The sequence below is a fragment of the Falco cherrug genome, chromosome 7 (genome assembly GCF_023634085.1).
Source record: "Falco cherrug isolate bFalChe1 chromosome 7, bFalChe1.pri, whole genome shotgun sequence".
Taxonomy (NCBI): Eukaryota; Metazoa; Chordata; class Aves; order Falconiformes; family Falconidae; genus Falco; species Falco cherrug.
The window spans coordinates 42,957,982-42,981,834 of record NC_073703.1 but is presented as its reverse complement, the minus strand read 5'-3'; the positions used below and the strand labels follow the sequence as shown (position 1 = coordinate 42,981,834).

General features: G+C 35.2%; 1 protein-coding gene across 5 annotated transcripts in view; it reads right to left on the bottom strand.

Moving 5' to 3' along the window:
• Positions 1–23,853, bottom strand: part of RPS6KA5 (ribosomal protein S6 kinase A5) — an 81,755-nt gene that overhangs the window by 49,201 nt on the left and 8,701 nt on the right. For 3 of the 5 annotated variants that reach the window (XM_055715519.1, XM_027804935.2, XM_027804933.2), the window contains exons 2-5: positions 19,801–19,872; positions 8,089–8,307; positions 3,297–3,412; positions 2,492–2,599 (exon numbers count right to left, since the gene is read on the bottom strand). In XM_055715519.1, coding sequence (XP_055571494.1) covers positions 2,492–2,599; positions 3,297–3,412; positions 8,089–8,307; positions 19,801–19,872 — 515 coding nt within the window. Of the gene's footprint in view, positions 1–2,491; positions 2,600–3,296; positions 3,413–8,088; positions 8,308–19,800; positions 19,873–23,853 lie in introns of those variants that run through there. The other 2 variants (XM_027804934.2, XM_027804936.2) reach the window with 1 other exon arrangement.

Here is a 23,853-nt window from a genome sequence, read left to right as displayed (position 1 = left end):
TGCTTCAGTAGCTGCATGGTAGAATCACTGTTTCTGTTTTCCTAGAAGCCACATGCATTTGCTTCCTTTCACTCAAACAATGCCCAGGAAAAGCAGCTTCCCACCTCTTCATTGCTGACAAATCAATTAATCTGCTATAGTTATTATAGTCAAGAAATAGTACACACTTTTTATTATAAAACACCTTCTATTAGTTTCTATACTTGCTCAAGTACCTGGAAATATTTAACAACCATCAGATTAAAGCAGGGATAATGAAAACATTGAGCTATGATGTTTCCTAGCAAGAATCCCTAACTACAAAAGCATCCAAAATTCATAAATACAAGGTAAAGAATTCTCTCTGATAAGAATTCTCTCGGATAAGAATTCTAAACATGATACATGCTTGTAATTGCTGATGATTTTTATACATTTTTAACCTAAATATATCTTTTTTTTTTCAGAAAATACAGTCTAAAGAGGGGGGAGGTTACTAGAATAAATTCCACTTGGATAAGTATACTTTCTAAATGCAAAGTTCTTGCAAAAAGCAGGGTGTGCCAGGGAAGAAGCGTGAAGAAAGGGGGAGAAAAGAAAGCATACTGCTCTGATTAAATTGCAAATGCTACATCTGATTCACGAAGTTGTGAAATTTTATTTAAAAGTGCTACCCAATGAACTTAAACAAAGCTATGCAGTTAAACAGGGAAAATTTACCTCTTGTAAGTACATTAGTTCAGAAGTGTAAGTTAAGTATCTTTTGTAATGCAAATTGCAAGTGTTCTAGTAGTAGCCGAATTGTCTACAGATAAAATAGTATGAAATATCAACTTCTATGTGTAAATGCATCATTCTAATCATGTTTAGGATCAGTAGCTAAATTACAATAACACACATGAAAACTAGTCAAGTGCAGACAATTTCTTAGATTTGGAAAGCAATTACTTTTTTCCTTAAAAGAAATAACAGAAATGTTGAGCTTTTCTGACAGGGAAGACAAATATAAAATGTGAAAGAGAGTATGAGAAAAAGGGAAAAAAAGGTTAAATGAAGAGACTTCTGAGGTATATACTGAAAACAGAATGGATTAGAGTCAGATGAACCAACAATAAATGACCAAGCAGCAAGACTGCTTTATTTGACTGGAGAAAGAGGAATCGAATCAGAGTGTGGGAAAAGCAGACAGGCATCTCTGATGCTGACCCCAAGTCCTCCCCTTTCCTTGCACTGCTTGTAAATGACATTCCAAAGGTGAGCATAAATAACAAAAAAAGTATATTTCCTAAAACCATCTGTTTTAAGACTTAAGAACGTCATAATGAATCAGGACCTTCTTAATTACAGGGAAAATTTCACCTTCATTCAACTTCAGCTCAAAGGCTCAAGACTGTTCCTGCACATCAGTGCAGTAGTACCATTCCATGTACTTTGTCTCTTGTGCCCAACATAGCTTCTCTCACAACTCTGAGGAGGTCCTACTCTCCCTAGCCACACCTTTTACCATCATTCCTTCCTGCTGAAAACTGCATCTCTCTGTACTTCCTCTCTTGCACTGGTCTGGCAAGCTGCTGCTAATCCCTTGTCATGCCAGTTGAACCTCCCCTTGGTTTCATGCCGTAATTTAAAATGAATATACTGATATTATCTGCACTATTTCCCTGCTTCAGAAAGTAACATTTCATAGCTCTTAAAATGGTACCTCCCAAATCCTACCAGACTCCATTTGAAATGCAAATATTCTAGAGGAAACTACCAGTTATCTATTTTTAGAAAACCCTTCTGCTGCTTCTAACAAAGACTTTCAGATCTGCAATCCCAGATTTCAATACCCCTGTACCTGATGTGAAAGCCAAAAATTAGCCATTTTTAAATTCTCTTAGAAGTAAAAGCCTGTGCAATTTCAACACTCTGAAATCTAAAAAGTGTATTTGGACATAAAACTGTACTTTACAAATAATTATCAACCAACATCAACAGTCAGAGATCACTATGTTAGATACTATGCATGTATTTAATAAGAGATAAGCTTTTATCCTAAAAGCTTGCAATTAAGCTTATCAAGTGACACAAAGACATGAGAAAGACAAGATAATAATACATTAATTATTATTAGCAGAAAGAAGAGTCATAGCACACCATTTGCCTAGTCACTGCAAAGTATTAGCACAGTCAAGTTTTTAACAAGGCATCTGAAAATGATAACATTAGCGGCTTTTCAGACTTATGGGGATCTCTCCTTTTTCACATAAAGGGCAGCAGAAGGGTGCATGAAGTCATTTCAGGGAAAACTAGAACAGACAGACGTGTCTGACAACACTGGCAGACCAAAGACAAATGAACTGAAAGCTCAAAACGCAGTAAAACGACTACTAGATTTTGTTCTATGAATTAAGAATCTAGTAGGCAGTTTTTCCTCCCCTCTCAAATGGGTTTCTGATTTCAATCAGACAGAACCTAACTTTGATCTTGCTGGATTCTGTCCACACTTACTGAAGACTCAAATACTCACCTCATCGGTAAGAAACTCCTTACTCAGACCAAAGTCTGTGAGCACCACGTGGCCATCAGAATCGAGGAGAATATTCTCAAGTTTTATGTCCCGATATATAATCCCCAACTGCAAACAGAACATTAAAAAAAAAAGCTATTTCCAAATCAGCATTACCACACCAATGAGACAGTTGAATCCATTTAAATATGAAGGTAATCTGACACCTGAAAGTTGCACCTCAAAAAGAACAGTTTAAAAATGCCTTTGAAGAAATACCTTTGCATGACTTTAAAATTTTCAGAAACTACACTGTGCATTAATGTCTTTAAATTTAAAGGACATACTATATCCCTTGAATCTAAAAGTGACTGAATACTTGCTGTGGTGTGCAAAACTCAGTTCAGCTTTCATTAAGAATGAAAATGGACACTTCTGTCATATGTTCTAGACCATACGTGCTTTGTAATAGTCTACAAATCTACTTACTACCTCTGAAAACCGTAACACTTTTCATATCTACAAGTTACATCAAAATTTCAGATCTCTGCTGTTTAATTGTATCAAACCAAGGAGAACTGAACAATAGTGCAACCCAACCCTGTTCATACTGACTACAAGTTAGTTTTACTGACATACACCATTTCATGAGGATTACTATAAATTAACAATCATTTGTCAATAACAACACACTGCAGACAAAATAGACAAGTTCCTTTGAATTTAAAGCAATCTAAAAAATAAGTTCTCCTCACTAACTTTATATGATGTGAAAAGAATACAGTTGCAGTTCCACAAAATGAGCAGTAGAATACAGTTACTTTACCTTGTGGAGATGCTCAAGTGCCAAAACAATTTCCCCAATGTAAATTTGCACCTCATTTTCTGAGAATCTTTCTCGCTGCGACAGATGAGTAAACAATTCTCCTCCATTTATGTAGTCTAAAAAGTAGAACAAATAACCTTTTAATTTCACTTTCTGACAACTTAATTTTCTTAGTGTAATATTAATAGGTACTTTGCAAGTTATTAACTAACATGTTCTGGGATCAGATGTTATTTATTGTAATTCAGTAATATTTCAACACATTGTACAACACACAATTTCCTCCTTAAAGGACGGATGGAAGAACACAACCAACTTTTAAATAAGCAGCAAACCCATAAAATAGCCTCAAATATTCCCAAATTATAAAGATTATTTTTTGCAAAATCAGACTTTTCATTGTTTAGGAATGAAAAGTAAGGAGTACAAATGATATCTACAAACTGAATACTTGTACACTAATGAAATACTTAAAAGCAACAAGGCAGACTGACTTAAAGAAAGGCAATTCAGAAAACATATTCGGTGAAATAATAAACTATGGACAATTACAAATTATACTCTTTGCAAGGGGAACTTTAATGGCAAAACTCACTGAAGGAGATTATTTCCACATACATTCCGACATGGAAACAACACTTTTCATCCTTTGCAGGCTATGACACAAGGGTTCTCTCACATTCAGGGAGGGGGAAAAAATTATTATGACAGAGCTCCACTGCAACACAAACATTTTAGATTTGGACCTGTTTATGCTAGCAGTGTACACTAAAGGCATTAATTTCAAAGCCCATAGCCCCCATACTGTATTTCAGGTCTACATGTACAGAGCAGGGAACATGCCCCAAGACATCTTACTCAATATTTTCTTGCATGTGGTTTCTACAGATTCATTGGTATAATACACAAATCCATGAAAAAAGTCCAATCCTTTTCTAAGTTAATACTTTGAAGGATAAATCATATATACAAGTTACAGATATTTTGATCTGTCTCCTCTTTTTAGTTTTCCCGTTCTCTGTTTGGGAAGGAGCATTACCAGAAACAAACAACGCAAGGAAGATTTACCAAGATCAGTAAGCATATCAAAATTATAAAAAAGTATAAATAATCCACATTTTACAACTGCTTTCTTCCAAAAAAATCTCAGCATTCTAATCATGGAGAAAAAGGTAACAGAAATAAATTTTTAAAATATTTCTAATCAGAACTGCTAACTTAGTACCAGTAAAAGCTTAATTCCCAAGCGCTGTTCTAAGGACTGTGACATACAAACCAAAGCTGCCACAGGAGTGGCAGAACAAGCCTAATTCTATTCAGGTTATAACATTAACCAAAGCCCAATGAAACAACCAGCCTTCGAATTCTTGATGCTAGATCAAATGCATCACTGACAATGGGGGTGGGGTGGGGGAATATTATCAATTACTTCAATATAAACTTCATCTGACAGCTCAGGAATTTGGGGTTTTTTGTTTGTTTTAAGTATTAGTAGATTAACCTCTTGTGACAAGCATTCCATAGAACCAGTACTCACACTGATACAATACTTGTTCTTTCAATGACAGCTTAAAGTTAACCTAAAAACTGGAATCAACTCCAAACCCTGTATTCTGGAAATCTGGCAGAAATGCAGCTGCATGTTTGCACTTGTTCCAGACTAAATTCTAAGACTATATAACTCAACAGCAAAGAATTGTATTAAATATTGCACCAAGGCTCCAATTCTAAAGCCTCTTGAAACTGAAATGACATGTTACTCATACACCAAGTTCAACTAGGTACAAAAAAAAAGGCAGAGATTGGTTTCTCCAAAAATTCAGAAGTCTCTGAAACACAAATTCCCAAACTAGATCAGAGGACTGATTTACAAAGACTCACATAATGAGACATAAAAAACTTGCAACAAACAGTTTGTGGTTTTTTGGTCAGGGAGGGTGCAAAGCCCAATGGAATTATAAATTAGCTTTAGGCCATATTAGGTAGAAGACATCTTCACTGTTACAAAAAGTGATTAAAAGTATTTTTTAAAACCCCACAAATTAGCCCCATTTTCTGCTAAAAAAGAAGGAAAATAGGACCTTTCTGGCCCTAGCTGATATTCTGAGAATGGATTCATGTAGGCTTTGTGGGAAAGCAAAAAACCAAACCAAAATGCCTTTAATTATACATTAGTTTTGCATTTCTTGCTTTAAACATCACCATAACATTTTTTTATGGTGAGCATATGCCCAGTTTGTACTATCTGCAATGCAAGGTTCTTCAGAACTCCTAGGCTCCCTCCTCTGACTCTTACGAGACTATGATGCCAAGCTTTTTAATTTTGCCTTTATATAAAGTTTTTTCTGACCTTCTAATTATTGTTGTCACCTAAATTTCGCTATTACTATATATTTATTTTTAGGTAACTACATCCATCTTTGGTATGAGGTGTTTTTTGTTTTGGTTTGCTGGGGTTTTTAAAAATATTTCTAGTGGGATCTAAACTGCACTCTACCTAAAAATATCTGATTTAAATAATAGTACTATAATATTTATAATACATGTTCACATTTTGTCTCATTTAATCTTTCAATATTTTTCTAAATTATTAATCAATAATGTAAAACAAAAAAATTAAAATATGATTATCGTAATTATTAAAAGTTAACATCAAGGAATCAAAGCTATCTATATATTTCTAACTTTGTGTCTAGCATTTTCCAGTCCATGACAATACTTTACACATTTCTTTAATGTCCTAGTCAGAGGACTCTGTAAGAATCCTTACTAATTTACAACTCCCATTTTCAAAAGGAATCTAGTGAATACCCCATTTAAGCTTGAGCTCCTCACTGCAGTATCTAAAACTAAGGTATAAGCACAGAACATCTTCCTAAGAATTGATGGCCAGTGGTGTAGATTCATATAACATTAATAACATTTTATTAATTTAATATCTAAATCAGCCTGTTAATAAAGGTTCAATAAAAGGAAGTTATGAGCTAAAAGAAATTGCAAAACTTGTACTTCAATTAAAAGACCACCTACATGTTCAAATAATTCACTACAAAAATGTATTCTGCATCCAAGCATAAAACTGTTAATTCATTTTCCAGTTTTTTTAAATACTCCAAGTAAGCAGTCTTTAAAATTGTTTGTAATTTTCTTAAAAATCCATCTTTATATACCAAACAAAATTTGCTGCTGATCTGAAAGGTTAAAACTTTTCTAAATTTAGAGTGGTACCAAGCCTTACAAACCAAGCTCTACTTTCAGCACAGAAATGTGTGGATTGCCTCTTAATATCCAAAAATTGAAACATGCAAGTATCTCAAATACTCAAAGGTCAAATGGTTTCATAACAAAGTTTTGGCAGCAAATGCTTCCTGGAGCAGTAAGGCTGAAAGCTGATTTTAATATTCTTTTCTAGCTCCTGAAGTGTTTCTCATTATCAGGAAAAAAACCTTCATCTTCCTCAAAAAGGCAGGACTCTTCAAAGACAATGAAACTGGGGAACAAAGCAAAATGAATTTAACTCCTTACCCTCAGCGTCTTTCAGCAAAATGTTGCTGTCCTGAAAAAGGATAATGGTAGGGAATAGAGAAACACACACATGCAGAAGTTTTATCTTAGTTGAAAACCCTAAGAAAGCTTCTGATCAGTCTTCTGACAGCCTTGCAAATGCCACAGAAAGAGATGTGGCTCTCCACATCAAGATGGAAAGCAAAATGGTAAGGACATAAGTGCAATGAAGAACATCCTAATAAGGCTTGCTATACAGTAGTTCATTATCAAGCATATCTCATAAATGGAGATTTATGAAAGTTACTGGTAGAACTTAATGAAATGAAGTATCACAAAGCATAAAACAAGAAACTGATTCACAATACAAGTATTTTCACCAGCATTTTACAGCAGGAAACCATAACAACAACTTGTAAATCCCAATGTTGTAAGAAATCTGACCAGAAATAAACAAAAGCACAACCATTAACTGTCATGGCCCACATTATAAGTGCATTTGTTCAGAAAAAAACCCTGCCTCATATGACCTTGTAGTTTGCAGCATTTCACTGCTAAAACAGCATGTTAACTCATCAGCATAGTGACAGGTAGCCCTATCCTCTCAGACAGATGACATTTCAAAAACACTAATCACATTGAGGACAATATACAACTGTTCTTAGAGTGAAACTTGCAGCATGTTTGAATGACAGGGCTTTCTGCTGTTTAAATATTTCTGTACTTTTTTTCTTCTTTCCTACCAACTAATCCCAGTAACAAAGTCATGTTTGTCGTCCCTCCTTACCAATAACCTCTGTGCCACATACACAAAGGCAGCACGTAAAGAAAAAGAAATGGAATCCCTTTAATGCCCGCATTCGTACAAATTAAGAACTTTTTCATTCATGGTAGCAGTTTGAAAGTCTGTAGAAAACTAATGAAGTATATAATAATGGTTTAAAAAGTGCAAATCAAAATTTCATCTTCTAGGTAAGTTCAAGAAAGTATTTCTCTGATTTAGGTACTTAAGGTCAGATACATTTTTTTGCTGCACATAAGTCACTGATAATACTTCCTCCCACCTCCAAGTCAGAGTAGCACACTGAAGTTCAGTGTCTGTGTTTGTGGATTTTCTGTTTGTTGAAGATTAACAGTATTTTACTTCCTATATGGTGTCTCATGCAATCTCCAAATACAGTACATAAAACCACATGAAAAAAAACCAACCTACAAAACATTGAGATAAAAGGGCAGATATATATTTATTTTTTTTTAACACAAGACTAGAGTCTTGACAACTACTCACCTAAAATGAGATGAAGCTTTGTATCTGTCTGGAAGGCATAATGTAACGTGACCAAAAATGGTGATTGCCTAATGTGCTCCAACACTTGTCGTTCTGTCCTTGTGTGCTCAGTTGTTTTGGCTTTTTGAACTATTGTTGCTTTCTTCAGTACTTTCATGGCATACAGCTTTCCAGCATCATGGCCGCTTACTTTCCTTACTAGGAACACTTTCCCATAGGCTTAAAAAAAGAAAAAGTGGGGAGGAAAAAAAAAAAAGAAAGTCATGTACTCATACTACAGGTCTGGCTGATACCATTACTATTTTCAATTATTCATTGTTATGGTAAACAGTAAGCACTCCGGCTACAATCTTCCAGAACACTTCTTTTGTTTCAGACTGAGATTTTCTGAGCAAAATTTCAACCAAACAACCTTAATGACATAAAACAAGAGTGGGGAAAATAGTTTCAGTATTTTAAAACTAATTTAAACACTGCTGATTTCTTCCTTTGTAATAACCTAAAACTCCCATACCTAGAATTTAGAATTTAGTCTGGAGCAAGAAAGACGTTACTTTTTGACCTTAAAATAGTTTGCCCATATTGCACAACTTACATGCTTTCATTACTGGTTTTATAGCACTGAAGTTCTAAAAACCCATAGAAAAGCCAATGAATTCTTCCCATCAGTATTTAGCCCATAAGAACATTCTAAGTTCCTGAACTTAAACTGAGAGTAAACTAGAGGAATTATCTCAAGAAGAAAGGTTTCTGAACAAAAACAGTAAAAGAAATAGTCACCAGGACCAAAAGGTAGCATTTCCAGAGTTGTAAATCATTGAATCTATTGTGTTTTATTCTCATATCCAGTTAAAAATACACTCCATACTGGAGTAATAAGTGGCAAGTGTAGACATTTTTTTGTGTGTGTGTGTGTGTGTCCCTTTTTTTTTTTTTAATAAAAAGGGCTCCTGGGAACTGTACAGAAGGAAATTTGATACCTCTACTAGGCAAACCTGTAGAAACAGTAAATGTCAGAATTAGCAGATACACAAACAGGATACTATGTGAACAAATGTGTTACTTTTGAAGACAGTAATAATTATTTATATTAATAATTGCTCAGAAGAATCAGGAGTAAGGAACAATGATATGGTTGACTTATTTATATTTCCAAGGTACTTAAGTTCCCTTACAAAAGGGTCTTAAAAACACTGAACAGTCATGAGTGCAGAGTCCTCTGATGAATGAGGAACTGTATTAGCAGTCAAAAAACCCCAAAAGGTTAAAAATATTCAGCTTTTTCAGTGAAAGGAGGTCAACAAAAGAATTCACTCTGCTTGATTCAGTCATATATGAACAGTGAGGAAGACTATTTTCTTGGTTTAGTAGATTATCCAATACAACAGAAATCAAAGCTGACACTGAAAACTGTACCACAGTATCAAAATATTAAGTAGCTGAAAAATAAAATGGCAGATAAGATTCCAAATAGGTAAATGAGTAATCCACATGAAGCAGGATAACAATTAAATGTACACAGTGTTATAATCAAGGGAAAAAAATAAAATACCTGGACTTACCACAAAAACCTTATTAGAAAACACCAGTGGTAAACCAATATGTAAATAGAACAGTAGAACTCCAAGGAAAGTATTGAAGGGAAAAAATAACACGTATGTACTGTCCCCCAAGCCTTCAACACAAAAGCAGAAATCCCTTACACTGTGGTATGAAACCTTTGTGTGGTCCTATCTTGAATGATGCACACTATTTCAGTCTCTCCTCTCTTCTGTTCCCAGCTCCACCACCCCCCCATCAGAAAAAAAAAAAGTATAAGAGAACATTAAAAAAATACATAAAAGCATAAAAGAATTTTTTTCATTATGAAGGCAACTAAACACACTTAAGACTTTTTTTTTTCTGAAAAAGTAGAGTACTTATGATGCTAGACAGTTAAAAATAAAAAACTATATGAAGGTAAGTAAAGAACAATTTTATTACTTTTAGAAATTAACTAAGGTAACAAACGAAATCATTTGGTATCAAGATTAAGAACTGCCCAAAACTCACAAATACGCAGTTAAGCTGTGGAGCTACTGTTACGTTATGCTGCAGATGTCAAAAATGTAGACAAGTTCAAGAAGATTATATAAATCCTTGTGGGAGAGGAAAGTATACCAAGTGTTGCTAAACACAGAAAAGAATCTCTGGCTCAGGCAGACCCCAAACTGCAGGCTGCTACAAGTTCACTAAGGAACACCGCTGTATGCCTTCTCCATGTTCTTGTAGGGTCTCCTTAAGCCATCACGAGAGACAGAAAACTGCATCAGCTAGATGTTTCGTCCAACCTCTGTAACTATCTTCACACTGGTTTCTCAAAAAGAATGCTCGAGCATCTCAAACCTGTAAATACACTAGACAGGGTATACTGTCCTGATGCAAGACACTCAAATTTAGTCCGGTCTTTAAAAATGCTATAGCATACACTGCTCCCAGTAAGTAATTACATGTAATTCCAGATTTATCCTGTTTTTTTCAAGACAGGTAATAGAGAGTTTTAAATTACCAAATGACATTGATTTTTTTTCTACAACCAAGATCTGCTTTATTCAGTATACAGAAGTGGTTTTGCTCACATAATGAACAATCCTTTGTAAGAAGTTCTCAACCTGACTCATCAAACCCTAAGGAATCATGCTTGCTTTCTTTACAGAACCCATGACTCTCAATAAGAGCTTTCATAAAAGAAGTTTTCACAACAACTCTCTCAAGAATGGCAAATAAGAGTCAGAATAGGTTAGTGTAAACATATCTTTCTACTTTGGGAGACAATTTTTTTCAAGATGTTCAGTATTATATTGCATTCCTCAACTCTAATTGTAGTTACGAGATCTCAAGCATTCTAAGTTGGGCTCAATGGTCACCAACTGGTTATCAAGAAATCGATAACCACAGATATAAAAAAATACTTTAGTAAAATAGTTACGGGTCATAAATTCTGTCATGATGTGCAGAAGTGGTCTGAATCAAGGTTATACAGACCAAAATATTGTGACCAAAGTAATACTGTCATGCATATACACAATTTTAATGTTATTAACCTACTTTTCCAATATTGGATGTTTATTTTTAGCATCTCAAAAACAGACCCCTCCTGCTGAAAGCACTGGTTTTCAAGAACTGCTTCCAAAAGCAGTAAGTTCATCTTTTTAAGGAGTTACTTCTCTAAAAATGTAGATAATACTTCTGCATTCTACTAACATAGAACAAAAACAGCACTTAGGAACAGCCTTAGCTTGCATTTCTCAACTGCTTGAGGGAGCAGCCCCTTAGTTTTCACTGATTTTCAGCTGGAACTTAGCACCGAACTTCCTTGTGCCTCTCTGAGAAGCCTGCTTTAGAGTATTATACAGAAGTTTCCTTAGGTTCCTGGAAAATGGTAGTTTTATCAAGTGTGGGAGAATAGAAACTTAAGCTAAATCAAAATAAAGGCCCCTAGATTTTAACACTTTGCTACCTGTATCTTTAATCACACTTTACAAAAACACACAATAATGCATCTTAAGTGGCAGAATACTAGTAGCATATTAACAGCACTTACTACAGCCTTACATACAGCATAGGGTAAAATTATCCATTAAGTGTAACAGTTGTAAGGAAATCTCTAGAAACTATACTGGTGTTATAAATGAATCCGCAACATAAAGCTTTACCATGGTACAAATTATTTCTTTAGGAATCTGAAAAGGACTGACAGAATGATGAGGATTCTCAGCAGTTTTGATGAGAATAAATCTTAAGTAGCACTATTTTAATCAAATGACTCATGATATATTCAGCACCAGAATCTCAGATATCACCACGAGAAATCTACTTAAGACAACACTGCAAAAGTCATTCATTTTGAGTTGCAGCAAGAAGGCACATAAGCTAATTAATTGCGAGAATACCCTTACTTGACAATCTTACCGCAGAAAAGCTTTTCTAACTTCTCAGCCACTTTTTAATGTTCGTTCTCATAAAATCTGATGCACATCTCAACTACTTCCAAGGCAGAAATATTTAGCCAGCAACATATTCCCCCATAAAGAAACACACATGGAGTCACCAAATATTCACCCCCAAAATTCATTAAAAATATTTTAAATTATGGAAGAACTAAAAGACTCTATAATCACATTTTTTTTATATATATATATACACACACACACAAACTATGTTAGACAGGCCTTGCAGTTTATTAAGAGGAATAAAATAAAAGTGTCAAGTTAAAGAAAAAAGCAATTATTAAGTTGCAGATTGACAGATATGAGGCCTGTAAGATAAGAGGTTTCATACTAGTAATTTATACCAAATTACCACTTAATTTGTGAGGCAGAAAAATTTAATTGGGAATTGAACTTTCCTTTCACTTCTGCCTTTTTCATGAATACACATTACCCTAATTAACAACTCAGCAAATCATTAGAATATTCTAAAGTACACACTTGCTGAAAGACAACTAATTAAAAATATAAAGTATTTTTTGCTACTTTATTCTTTCTATAGAAAGGCAAGCACTTTAAGCCATTGCATCATGACACCATTCTCTTCTTACAGAGAAAAAACCAAGTAATTCTTATTGTTTATAGCACACAGGATGGTTTATGTGGACTTCTAAATCCATCAAGACTTGATGTTTGTATACAGAGAGTTTTAAAGCAATGTTTTCAAGTGTTCACATAAGCTACACATCTTTCTTAAATTACTTTTTTACTGTGAGTGTAAGAATAATCATGAGACAACAAAGGAAAAGGCACAGAAGTACAAAACATTTAATGATCTGAATAAATTTCACTGTATTCTTGCATGATATTTGCCTAATAACCTCTTTCCTCCGCACTTTATTCTTATAAAGAATTTGGAGGCAGAATTCTCACTATGCAGGTATCTGTCCACATGAATTAAAAACTGGGATGTGGCAAAGTTGGAAAGGCATACAGCCCTAGCAGCTAAAAACAGGAAAGAAAAAAAAAGGAGCCAAGCAAAATCCTTAATAATAATAAAGATCAAATAATAGCATTCTGAACAAGTATTTCCATTTTTTACTGTCTACCACCAAACTGTCAAAGATAAGGCATTGTCACCCTTCCTTAAATATTAGATAGGCAAGAACTCTTTTCAACATCATTATTTCCCCAAGAACAAGTTCCCTGTCCCATTGAACAAGAGAGTATAAGATGATAAATAAGAAAGGCAGAAAGTGACAGGAGAGGGTCAGATGCATCTTAAAATGTACTTTCTGTCAGCATTTGCTTTTGTGCTTTTTTACCCTTGGCTTTTTAAAAAAAGTTAAAGTAAATAGGTATGGCAGGCAATACAGCCTAACTTATTTTTCTGTTTTAAAGAAAATGAGTTTTTAGAAGGTGGCTCTCATATCTAAGACAATCTACACTGAGTAATTATTACAAAAAATTAAGGTAAATTTTCTTCAAAATTGCTTTGAAGGCACTGCATACTGCTGAAATCAGATGCAGTCAGAACAATAAACCAACAGCTACCTGGATCATCTTCTTACTGCTTTCTTTCTTAAACAAAGATTGCATTTGCTATTCTCTCCAGTTATACTGAACCACCTCTGATATTAGTTCCAGTAAGAATCTTGGCTACAGATCTCTAATGTCCAGATTCTTTCAGAAGTCTCTGATGGATGAGTGTGACAAATATGTCCAGGTTCTTAGATTGAACACAGTCCCCACTTTTCAGTCTGCTCTCCATACAGAAAAATAAATTTCCTATTTCCCAACTCTGTCTCTGATTATCCATCCCACCTTCCATTCAGCATTCATTATAGCTATCCATAGCAAAAACTGAGTAAAGTATTAACCAGAGTTTGGAATTATTTTTAGACACTGCCTAATTTTGGCTCACTCTCCTGAGCAGAGTAACCGCACTTCTTTCTTTCTCCTCCTTTTATGAGAATATTTTATATTTTCTTCAATATGCTTTGAAAGATCTAACTTGCTTTCAGCCTTAACTTTATCAGAATACTTTCTGACCTCTTAGATGTAACTTCATTATACCTTCTTATATAACAAGATTTTTGAGCTGATTATTTAAATCTGACATTCATCCTACCAGTTTTCTTCCCTTCATATGAATATATCCTTTCAGATTCTAAGTATATTCCACATAAGGAGAATACCCTTCCTGTATAAGCACTTAATTCCAAAAGATCGTGTATAAAATATTCTCTTTTATATATGGCTGTTATATTCTTGTTTCTAACTATTTTTGTCTTCATTAGTGCACCACAGTTCAAGCAATAGACTGTATTATTAGAGCATATGCTCAGGAACCACTTGTATTGTTGCTTCTTAAGCACAGCTGAAAGACTGAGTGAAAGTGGCATTTATTAAAATCATGAGAGGCAACAATTGAGTAAAAAAAAGGAATAATCAACGTGCAGAAAAATGTATGACCCAGAATGCACTCTACATTAATGTTTTTTAATTTTAAAAACGCATTTACAAAAAATGAAGCAAATAAACCAAGTGGGCATACATACACCAACACAGCAACCTTCTCTTGCTGTTCCCTTTGAGGCTTTGGGAAGCAATTAGATTTCTTTGCTGCTACATAACCCTGTTCTATAGAATAGACACTAGTTTTCTGTGTTACAGGAAAAAGGCTTTAACTAGATAGGAGGGACAGCTGGAAACTAATTCAGTGGACAGGAAATCTGAAAATTCCAAATTAGGGAGGCTATACAGTGACAGCAGGAAAAAAGGACTTAAAAACAAAAAGAGACTGGCATTTCAGAAAGCATATACCGAGTAGAACACAGGCAAGTCAGAAGTCAAGTAAGCAGCAATTTGCTCCCAGAGCAACAAGTACATTTTTAATAGCTTTCTTAGCAGTGGCATACTGTCATCTATGTTGTTTTACTGACTCAAATGGGCAAGTTTATTCTATTAATAGCTCCTTAACACAACATAAAAGGATCCAACTCAGATTAAAAAGGCAAACTCAGATTTTTGCTTCCTTGTATTTTCCTGTGAGGCTCAGGTCAAAAGAGGAACATGTATACTATGATGTTCTTTTAACACCAAAAAGCAAAACACAACAAGCATGCTTCTAATTGAGCACATACAAGAACAAACCAGACATAAAGGAATGAAAGAATTATGAAATTATGGCAAACCATAGTGTGAAGAAAACATTGTCACCAAAAAAAATGAATAATCACAAGAAACATCAGTACACAAGGATACTATTTCTAATAACCTTGGTATTTTTGTGGGGGTTTTAAAAGATAAAACAAAAATGAAGATTTAAATTAACTTTCACTGCTGTTACCTGAAAGAAACCAACACCAAGTCTATATGTAATAGCAACAGTTTTGTATACTTAAACAAGTGATCACTTAATTTAACATATTGTATCATCTTTAGTCATTCCAGTTGCTTCATAACAGACTACACTTAAAATACTGTCATTAGTTAAAATAGCATCTACAGTCAACACAATATGACTGTGAGGTTTCAATATATTCTGCCTTGCATTACTGTAGGTCATTTAATTATCAGATAGTTTGAAAACACTTTGCATGCTGCATAACTACAGCGAAGAATTTTAAAACAGCATCATAGCTTTCGTTTAGCATTAGCTATATTACAGTAATATCAATAATACCTACAAGCTAACACCAGGATAAGGCTTTCACTGCCAGAGTAGAGTTCTTGCCTAAAAATAACAACAACATGAAACAGAGGCCAGATGCCCTCTTCCTTGTTGTTCTTTAAACTGCTCCCAAAAAAAGCATTAGCATCCCTCTTGTCTCTGTGAATCATTTTGTCTAAGATGACCTCAACCCCCAGCCCCATGATCAATTTACAGAATTTACTAGCGTAAAGGAAGAGTAGTTCTCAAAATCAAAATAAACCAACACCCCGAAACCAAGAAAACACAGTTTTCTTTTATTATCCCGCCCATAATTTTGGGGCAAGTTACTAATGAAGATACAATGGGTATTTGAAGAGGTCTCCAGGTTCCAGGAATCATCCTGCCTTCCCTATAGGGCCTGATTAAAAACAAAGGAATAAAAAAAAAAAAGACAAGGAAAAATACCCAAAAATCAGCCTCACACACACACACCACCACTTGAAAAATACCTGAAATACTTCAAATTTCTGAAATAATTAAATTACCATGCTTTTTTTCTGGCTGAAATGTAAAAGGCAACTAATAAGCACCTGCAACTTGCAGGCTAGCCAACAGGCAGTTACTGTTGAGAGAGATGGCATATAGCTTCACCATAATTAGATTGCCAGGTATAAACAGATAAAAATTAACTAGATATACATTGAAGAAAATATCCTCCTTTCTTTTTCTAATACAATAAAAACTACAGAATAAGATCATTACTATCAATACAGAAGGCATGCAAATATTTTCTGAATTTTTCTCATTTTTTGTGAGAACAGGCCTAAGGGACAGCAACTAAAATGCAGACAAGCAGTTTTGTACAAGAGAGTACAAATTCTAAATAAGGCCCTACCTTTGCATAGTATCACTGAAGGCAAGTCTGCAGTAAGAGCCTGCTCTTCTAAATATTTCTGACTTGCTATAATCACACTAATGTAAGTTTTCTTTATGCTTCATCTCATTCCCCCAAGTAAACATATATGCTGGTAACAAAGAACTGAGAAGTCAGAGTAGCTATACTCACCCCTCCAACCTCAATTCAAGTACAAGAATAAGAAGTTTCTGGGCTTAACAGGACCCCACAACTCATGACAACATATTTAAGATCTTGTAGCAAAGTTTGCATGCAAACAGGTGGTTAGTGTCTTAGGAATTTTCTGAAAAAACAACCTCTCTGCTTTGGGAGTTGTGGGGAAAAAAAAGCAAGGTACATTGCAAAGACAGACATATAGTCAGTTAGATAGCTAAATAACTGAATGTATAGCCCCAGACTTTTCACATGCAGCAGATACTGCAAGGTCTATGGCACTTAAGATGGAGCACTCGCACAATAATTCTTGCTATTGATAAGGTAGCTCTAGAACTTCCTAAAAACTAAGTTTGTAAAAATGTGTTTGTATGTCATTAAACTAGCAGCACCAGAGTCAATTTGTACAAGTTTTCTGTGGTTCTGTAACAGTAGTCCCAATGCTTACAAAAATTTATTTCACAGTAGAACATTTCAGGATCATCTCTGCCAAATGGACAGTATCTTCCTTCAGCTTCTGTTCTGCTCTGCTCTGCCAAGTCAATGAAAAGGACACAGAAACTCTTCTGACCATAACAAATAGAAATATACTGGAAGTAAAGATGGTGTTCAGACCTGCATCAAATTTTTGTTGGATGATATTTACAGAAGAAATACCTTAACACAGGTATATCCTATCGTGAAATAATGTTCTTTCAGAAAAACATCTTGCAAGAATGAAAGGGGATATTTGCTTATTGCAATCTCCAGAATGCTTCTCAAACTAGGAAATTAAACTATCATCAGCAAGAACATCTAGGAAGATTGCAGAATCTCTACTACTGGAGGCTTTTAAGAATAAACTGTTGTCAGGGATGATGCAAGTGTAAACTGACTGTGTCTTGGGCCAAGCAATTAGAGAACCTCGTCAAGTCCATTCAAGTCCTGTTTTCAGCAATTCCATGTTAATGGTAACACTGACAATGGTCACTTCCTCAAAAGCAAACAGAACTAGCTCCTTTCTGACCAGGTCATTTGCATTTAATGCTGCCCAGAAATTGGCAAACAGCAATCTCTGACACCTCTACTGCACTTGTCTTAGCTGTCGTAAGCTTAAGACTGAACAAAACTTCTTGACTGCCCTGATGGTCTAGATATCGAAAGAGAGAACCTCGGGCTATGACTGAAAATACGTATTTTTAAAAGTGCAACCAGCATTTCCTTGACAAAACAAGTACTACTCTTCCTACAAATGCCATTCCAGGATACCCAAGGTGTCCTTGGATTCCTAAAGTTAGTGGGAATCTTTCAATCAGTTCCTGAAATAGTTTGAAGCCTACTAAGACAGAAGATGTTTCTGCAGCAATGTGACTGCAAGAACAGGATGAAGACAGGCAAGCATGCTTCCTCAGCTTTTTTTTTCTTCACATGTACACACAGTCAATTCCACTGTCAACCCATTAAGCAGCCTTTTCTGAAAGGGGTCATTCAAAAATTACCCTGTTAACCTGAGTGAATAGGATGGCTTTGCACTATGAGCCTAAGGACTAATTGCTATGATTAAGAGTCTGCCAAGCCAAGAGAAATTTGCCTCATCTGTTCATGAAGAAGAGACAGCATGGAAGGTACCAACGAATGACAGATGACAGTTTAACAACAGCAAAAGTAGTACTTCAGAGGTACTGCCTAAAGACAGTAGGAGGAAGACAGGCTACTACTAGTCTGAACTTGAAAACTGACCACCAAAACTTAGTTTGTATTCCAAATGTAAGAGTTTGAAAGTAATTTTAAAGTGATCTCAGACTAATGGTAGTGGTAAGGGAAAAGGGAAAAATTCAAATATGGGACTGGTTTTCATACACACATATAATTAAAAATCCGGCCAATGTTTCCATCAGCAGGAGAGAGACATCCTCACATAAATGCATAATAAGTAATTTCATTTTTGTAAACTCCACTCAGACTAATACTGACCACTTCAGCACAGCTGCTTCCACCTATGAATATGGAACATATATTTAAGAATATTAAAAGCTTCCTTGCCTCTACCACCAAGCGCTGATGTTTAACAGCAAGGGTTGAGGTTTTTAAGCCTGTTATATTTTTCTGTTTCTGAAGTAATTTTTTTAAAAATTTGAATTTATTCTCAGCTGATTTAACAGCTTAATGAATTTAGGAAAGAATCTATATGACAGCTAAATGTGAAAATCAAAACCCTTTGCTCTTTTCAGTGACATAGCAGCTTGTGCAATTATAGCCTCACTGCTAGCCATTAATGGCTAATAACACCCCAAATTTAGTATCATAACTAAAAGCTTCTACAGACCTTGATGATAGTCTACCTTCATGATTATCCCAATCTACTCAACACTGCATCTGATGTTAATAGTGACATAGAAAAAGCATAAACACACTAAGAAAAATAAAAGTCATTACTTTCAGTTTGTGTATGCATCCCTTTAAGAAAGGGGAAACAAAGCTTTTTTGTTCGTTAGTCAGCAATCCTACAACATCTTACAAATCTCCAACATTGTGCTGAAATCCAAAATAAAACAGCAAATATTTTCCATCTTAAGTAGTACTGGGATTTGAATAGGATAGAAAAAGACTACTAGAGCCAATGCCAGCCCTCACACATACATAGTTAGAGCATCCTTTTCAATAATGTACTAACATTACTGGTTTTTTTCCAGAAATTTGTGAAAACGTAGTCTGAAAATCTAATGAAATTATCAAGATCGTGGCTTAACTTAGATAAGATTTTTTCACAAACTGTACTAAATTGTCACAAATGTCAAGCCATTTATCTTCCATTTTTTTGAAAAAATGCATCTTCAAAAGTGGTGTAAGCTAGAACATGTGACCTCCAATTTTGCACAATATTTGTGAGGGAGAAAAAAGATATTATGCTATGCAATACCAAAGTGATTTATTTTCCTAAACAATGTTCCAGTTACCAAAGCTTCTGCTAGAGAAAAAATTTATGCTTAAAAGTAATGCTTCCAATGTTCAACTTAGAAAAAAAGAGTACAGCTTACCCCCTGTTCCAAGAACTTTCAGGAGCTCAAAGTTTTCAATGCCAACTTTCTCTGCATGGCCTGTCAAATTTGCTGAAAGAAAAAAAAAAAAAAAAAAATATATTCACATCAGATATGCAGTACACTGAAACATCATCCTGACACATTACTACAGCTTCAGTAAAAGTTATCAGATCAACAAAATAAGCAGCACTAAAAGGACACTCCATTTGCATACCATAATCTTTCAGTTTGAAAAGTAAGGGAGAGCAATCCATTTTCTTGCTGCTATGAAACGCTATAGTGTTTCCAGAGGTTTAAAAATCACAAAATCATAACTGGAATCCATCTAACTTGTATACACTGCCTTTCATCCTACTGGGTACCTCTGAAAAGAGTCTAATTCCACCTTGTCTGTAACTTCTAATTGCATAGTTATAGACAGCAATGAGGCCATCCCTTAGCCCTAGCACCCTGAATACTCTCATGTTCTTAGATTATATGGTGCTTGGGATGACACAAGCAGAGCTCAGGTAACTAACTATTCAGCATTTAACATAGTATTACTAAACCTATAAAAGCTCCCCACTACTATCAAATAGGAAAGATCTTGCATAACCAACAAGTCTGGAAAAATCTAAGCTGCTACAGAGTTGTTTAATTTCTTGGGGAGTTTGCAAGAAGGAGGTTCTACATTTATACAAATCTTATACAACTTTGAATTTTTGGTTGGTTTTTTTGTGGTTTTTTGTGTTGGTTTTTTGGTTTTTTTCTTTTTTTGTCTAACAGACATTCTTCTAAGCAGGGAGGTAAAGAGCCCTATTGTAAGCAAGAATTGTGCTGGATTGGTTTGTTGTTGTGTTTTGGGGTGGGTTTTTTTTTCCTTTTGTAAGTTGCTAAAAGCAACATCTTTCATTCCTAGCATAATATTATCCACCCACTTGCATCAATATGACTGCAGGCCATTCAGCAAAGCTGCTCACTGAAATGATCCAAGTTAAAAGCAGTAAGGCAAAAGTAACTAAGTTTGATTACTCTTAACTAAGCTCAGTTCCCTGATACACTTTAATGAGCAGCTGCATAAACACTTGCACTAGCACAATTAAGGATGCAGCATCAAGCAGCAGAAGCTGGCATGGCTGCTAAAAGAATGCCTCTCAAAGAGCAACTTCAAGTCAAACTGTATGTCTAAAGGTTAGTTAAAAAAAAGGCAGCGTAGGAAAGATGTGCAAGAAGCTTTCCATATCAGCACCACAGATTTCAAAGATTTGAAGTACAAAGATCTCTTAACCAAGAGGAAAACTCTTTGACAGGAGATGCTGCAATTAACTCTGTTCAATTGAAATTCTCATTTGGTTTGATATTTCTAAGTAGCTGTATCAAGACAGTGTACTTTCTGAATCAATTATCAAAATGTACAGTTATTCTCCATTCACAAAACTGCATTAACTCAGAACAAACAGAAAACTTAAAGCTTCAGAAATACACATCTCTGCAAAGAAGGAACAAGTACAAAAAATACAAATATTAAACAAATTTAAAAGCAAGGTTCACTACTTATTCCAACAATCCTAGGAACCTGTACACATACTCAAACTGCATCCAGTTGGGATAGGGTAACATTAGTGCTCTCATGCAAGGCACTGATGTCTAAAATATTATTTCAAATTCTTACCATTTATCTTTACAAGAGATTAATCAAACTTGGAATAAGTGCAGGCAGACCACTTGAAATCACTGGGAGATGAGAAAGTCTAAAAGAGCTTTCAGATTTTTTTTCTTGTACAAACAGAAGTACACATGACAATGATTTTTGCAAGTCTGAGGGAATCTACAAGCTATCCTAATATTACATATAAAAAACCCCACCAAAAAAAGCTCAAAACCACACAGCACAGTGGAATTATTATTGGAGAAATACTACTTTTGTGATCAGTAGCATTTTAATAACATGTACTAAGCAAGACTGTATCAGAATCATTAAAAAAAAATCAATGAGGCAATATGCTCCACATGAATTGAACTGAAGCTTGCTGCACTACTTTCACTGCAAATAAAAGAAACACTGTTGCTAGTGATACATCACAGTCATTGCTGAAGTCTGCAGTAAGGAAGATGCCCTCATGTGCCAAGAAAGGAGTAACAGCAGGTAAGGCAAAGCCAGACTGAGCTGGTGTCTATATAATTAGACTAGTACCTTGTGTCACAGTTAGAAAGCAGTCTGCCTTGAAGCAACTTAGTATTACATATTGCTCTTCTTAACAAGTACTGAGAATGGTACTCAGCGTGAACAGTTTCAAAACAGTGTCTTTCCTGCCAGGGAGAACAGGAGTCACGGACTATCCTAACAAGACCAGGGCTAGAGCACCCATGGTTTTAATGAAGCAGTGGATGTCACCGAAGAGATTCAGGACATAAAATTTCTCTAGATATAAGCTAACTGCTGAACTCCGAGCAGGGAGCAATTTTTCACTGAGAAATCCACTGATTTGGATCTTCTGTTACAGAGTACTCCAAAAAAAGCATTATCATCTCACATCTTTTAAGAGCTGTCAGCAGAAGGCTTTTCAATTAAACATCATTCTAGAAAAGAAAACAGTCATTTAATCCTATCATATTCTTGGAACCGAATAGGAAGACAGAGTGGAACACAGAAATGTTGCATCTCCAGTAACAAGCTGAAGATTTGTAGTGCTGGCTACAGTCCTAAAGCAATCCAATCCCTAAACTCAATTCATTAATCTAAGCTGTATCATAAACTCAATTTAACTGGTATTCCACATCCAATAGTGTTAGTAAAACCTTTCCAACAACTTTCATGAAGTTACACAATAAAAAGCTGAGTGATACCTAGTTTGAACTATTATGTACTTGTTTCAATGTCAGCAGTAATTTTGCACTATCCACTTAATCCCATTTTTACTTCCATTTAGGATATTTAATTGCCTTATCAAAAAAAAAGAAAAAAGAAAAATTAAATAGTATGAAGGTTATTGTAATATTATTCTCATAGTAAAAGGGAAAAATTACATCACAGATCAGCATATGATCACTATAAAATAAGTCCCACCTCCTCCTTTTTGCATTATACTGGGAGAAAAAAGCCATCCCACAAGACCAGATAGCTAAAAGGTGCTGTATAACACAGAGGTATGATAGGACACTTGAGATGTACAAACTTTATTGTTCCCTATAAAGCAAGAAGTAGCATGACCCTTTAGAAAAAAACAACAAAACAACCAAACACTGAAACAAAAAAACCCACCAAAACCCCCACACAAACAAAACCCCACACCCAGATCTCCAAAGCTACAAGAAAAGATTAAAAATTTCCAGAAAGTGCTTCTCCCAATACTACCATGGCTTGCTCCAACAGTTTCAGTTACTGCACTCAAGTCCATCTCTGAAAGTCACACCCCAAGAAAAGCAAGCTGAAGAGCTTGTGCCATATGCTTACCAACAACACTTACTAGAGCAGCTCTTTGTCTTCATATGCTGAAACCAGGCACAGCACTTTTCAACATTTTAGCTGAGATGAGGTGCAGTTTCTCCGGAACTAAAGTCATCACACCAACATTTCCTTCAACTTGCTTTCAGGAGTATACGTAATTTCCCAAAGATCAGTTATCCTATCCACCGGTTGCTCCCAGGAACCCAACTGACCACTGCTGGAAGATCTTCACAAGGAATCCTTTCCGCAATTACAAGACAACTGTTGCAAGTTTAGAAGCTTTAAAGGATTGCAACAAGAAGGCTACTGCTACTACAGACAGAACAGTTAAAGGCTTCTCCCACCTCACAGGCATCACCATGCTAGGATCAGTATCAGAACATGACCCAACAACTGCCCATGCAACCTGCATGAAGACAATGTAAATGTCAAGAATGCAACAGGATGTACACACCAGCATCTAGCTAGCATTATTTCTAGCAAGTAGTACCGTAATCTTTCAGTGTACACAAAGATGCTCTTCAGAAACAGTGGCTTGGGAATGCTCTTGATTTAACAATTGAGCACAAAGAAAGCAGTTTTGGAAATGGAAAATTTACTTCTTCATGCCCTTTTTTCTTCAA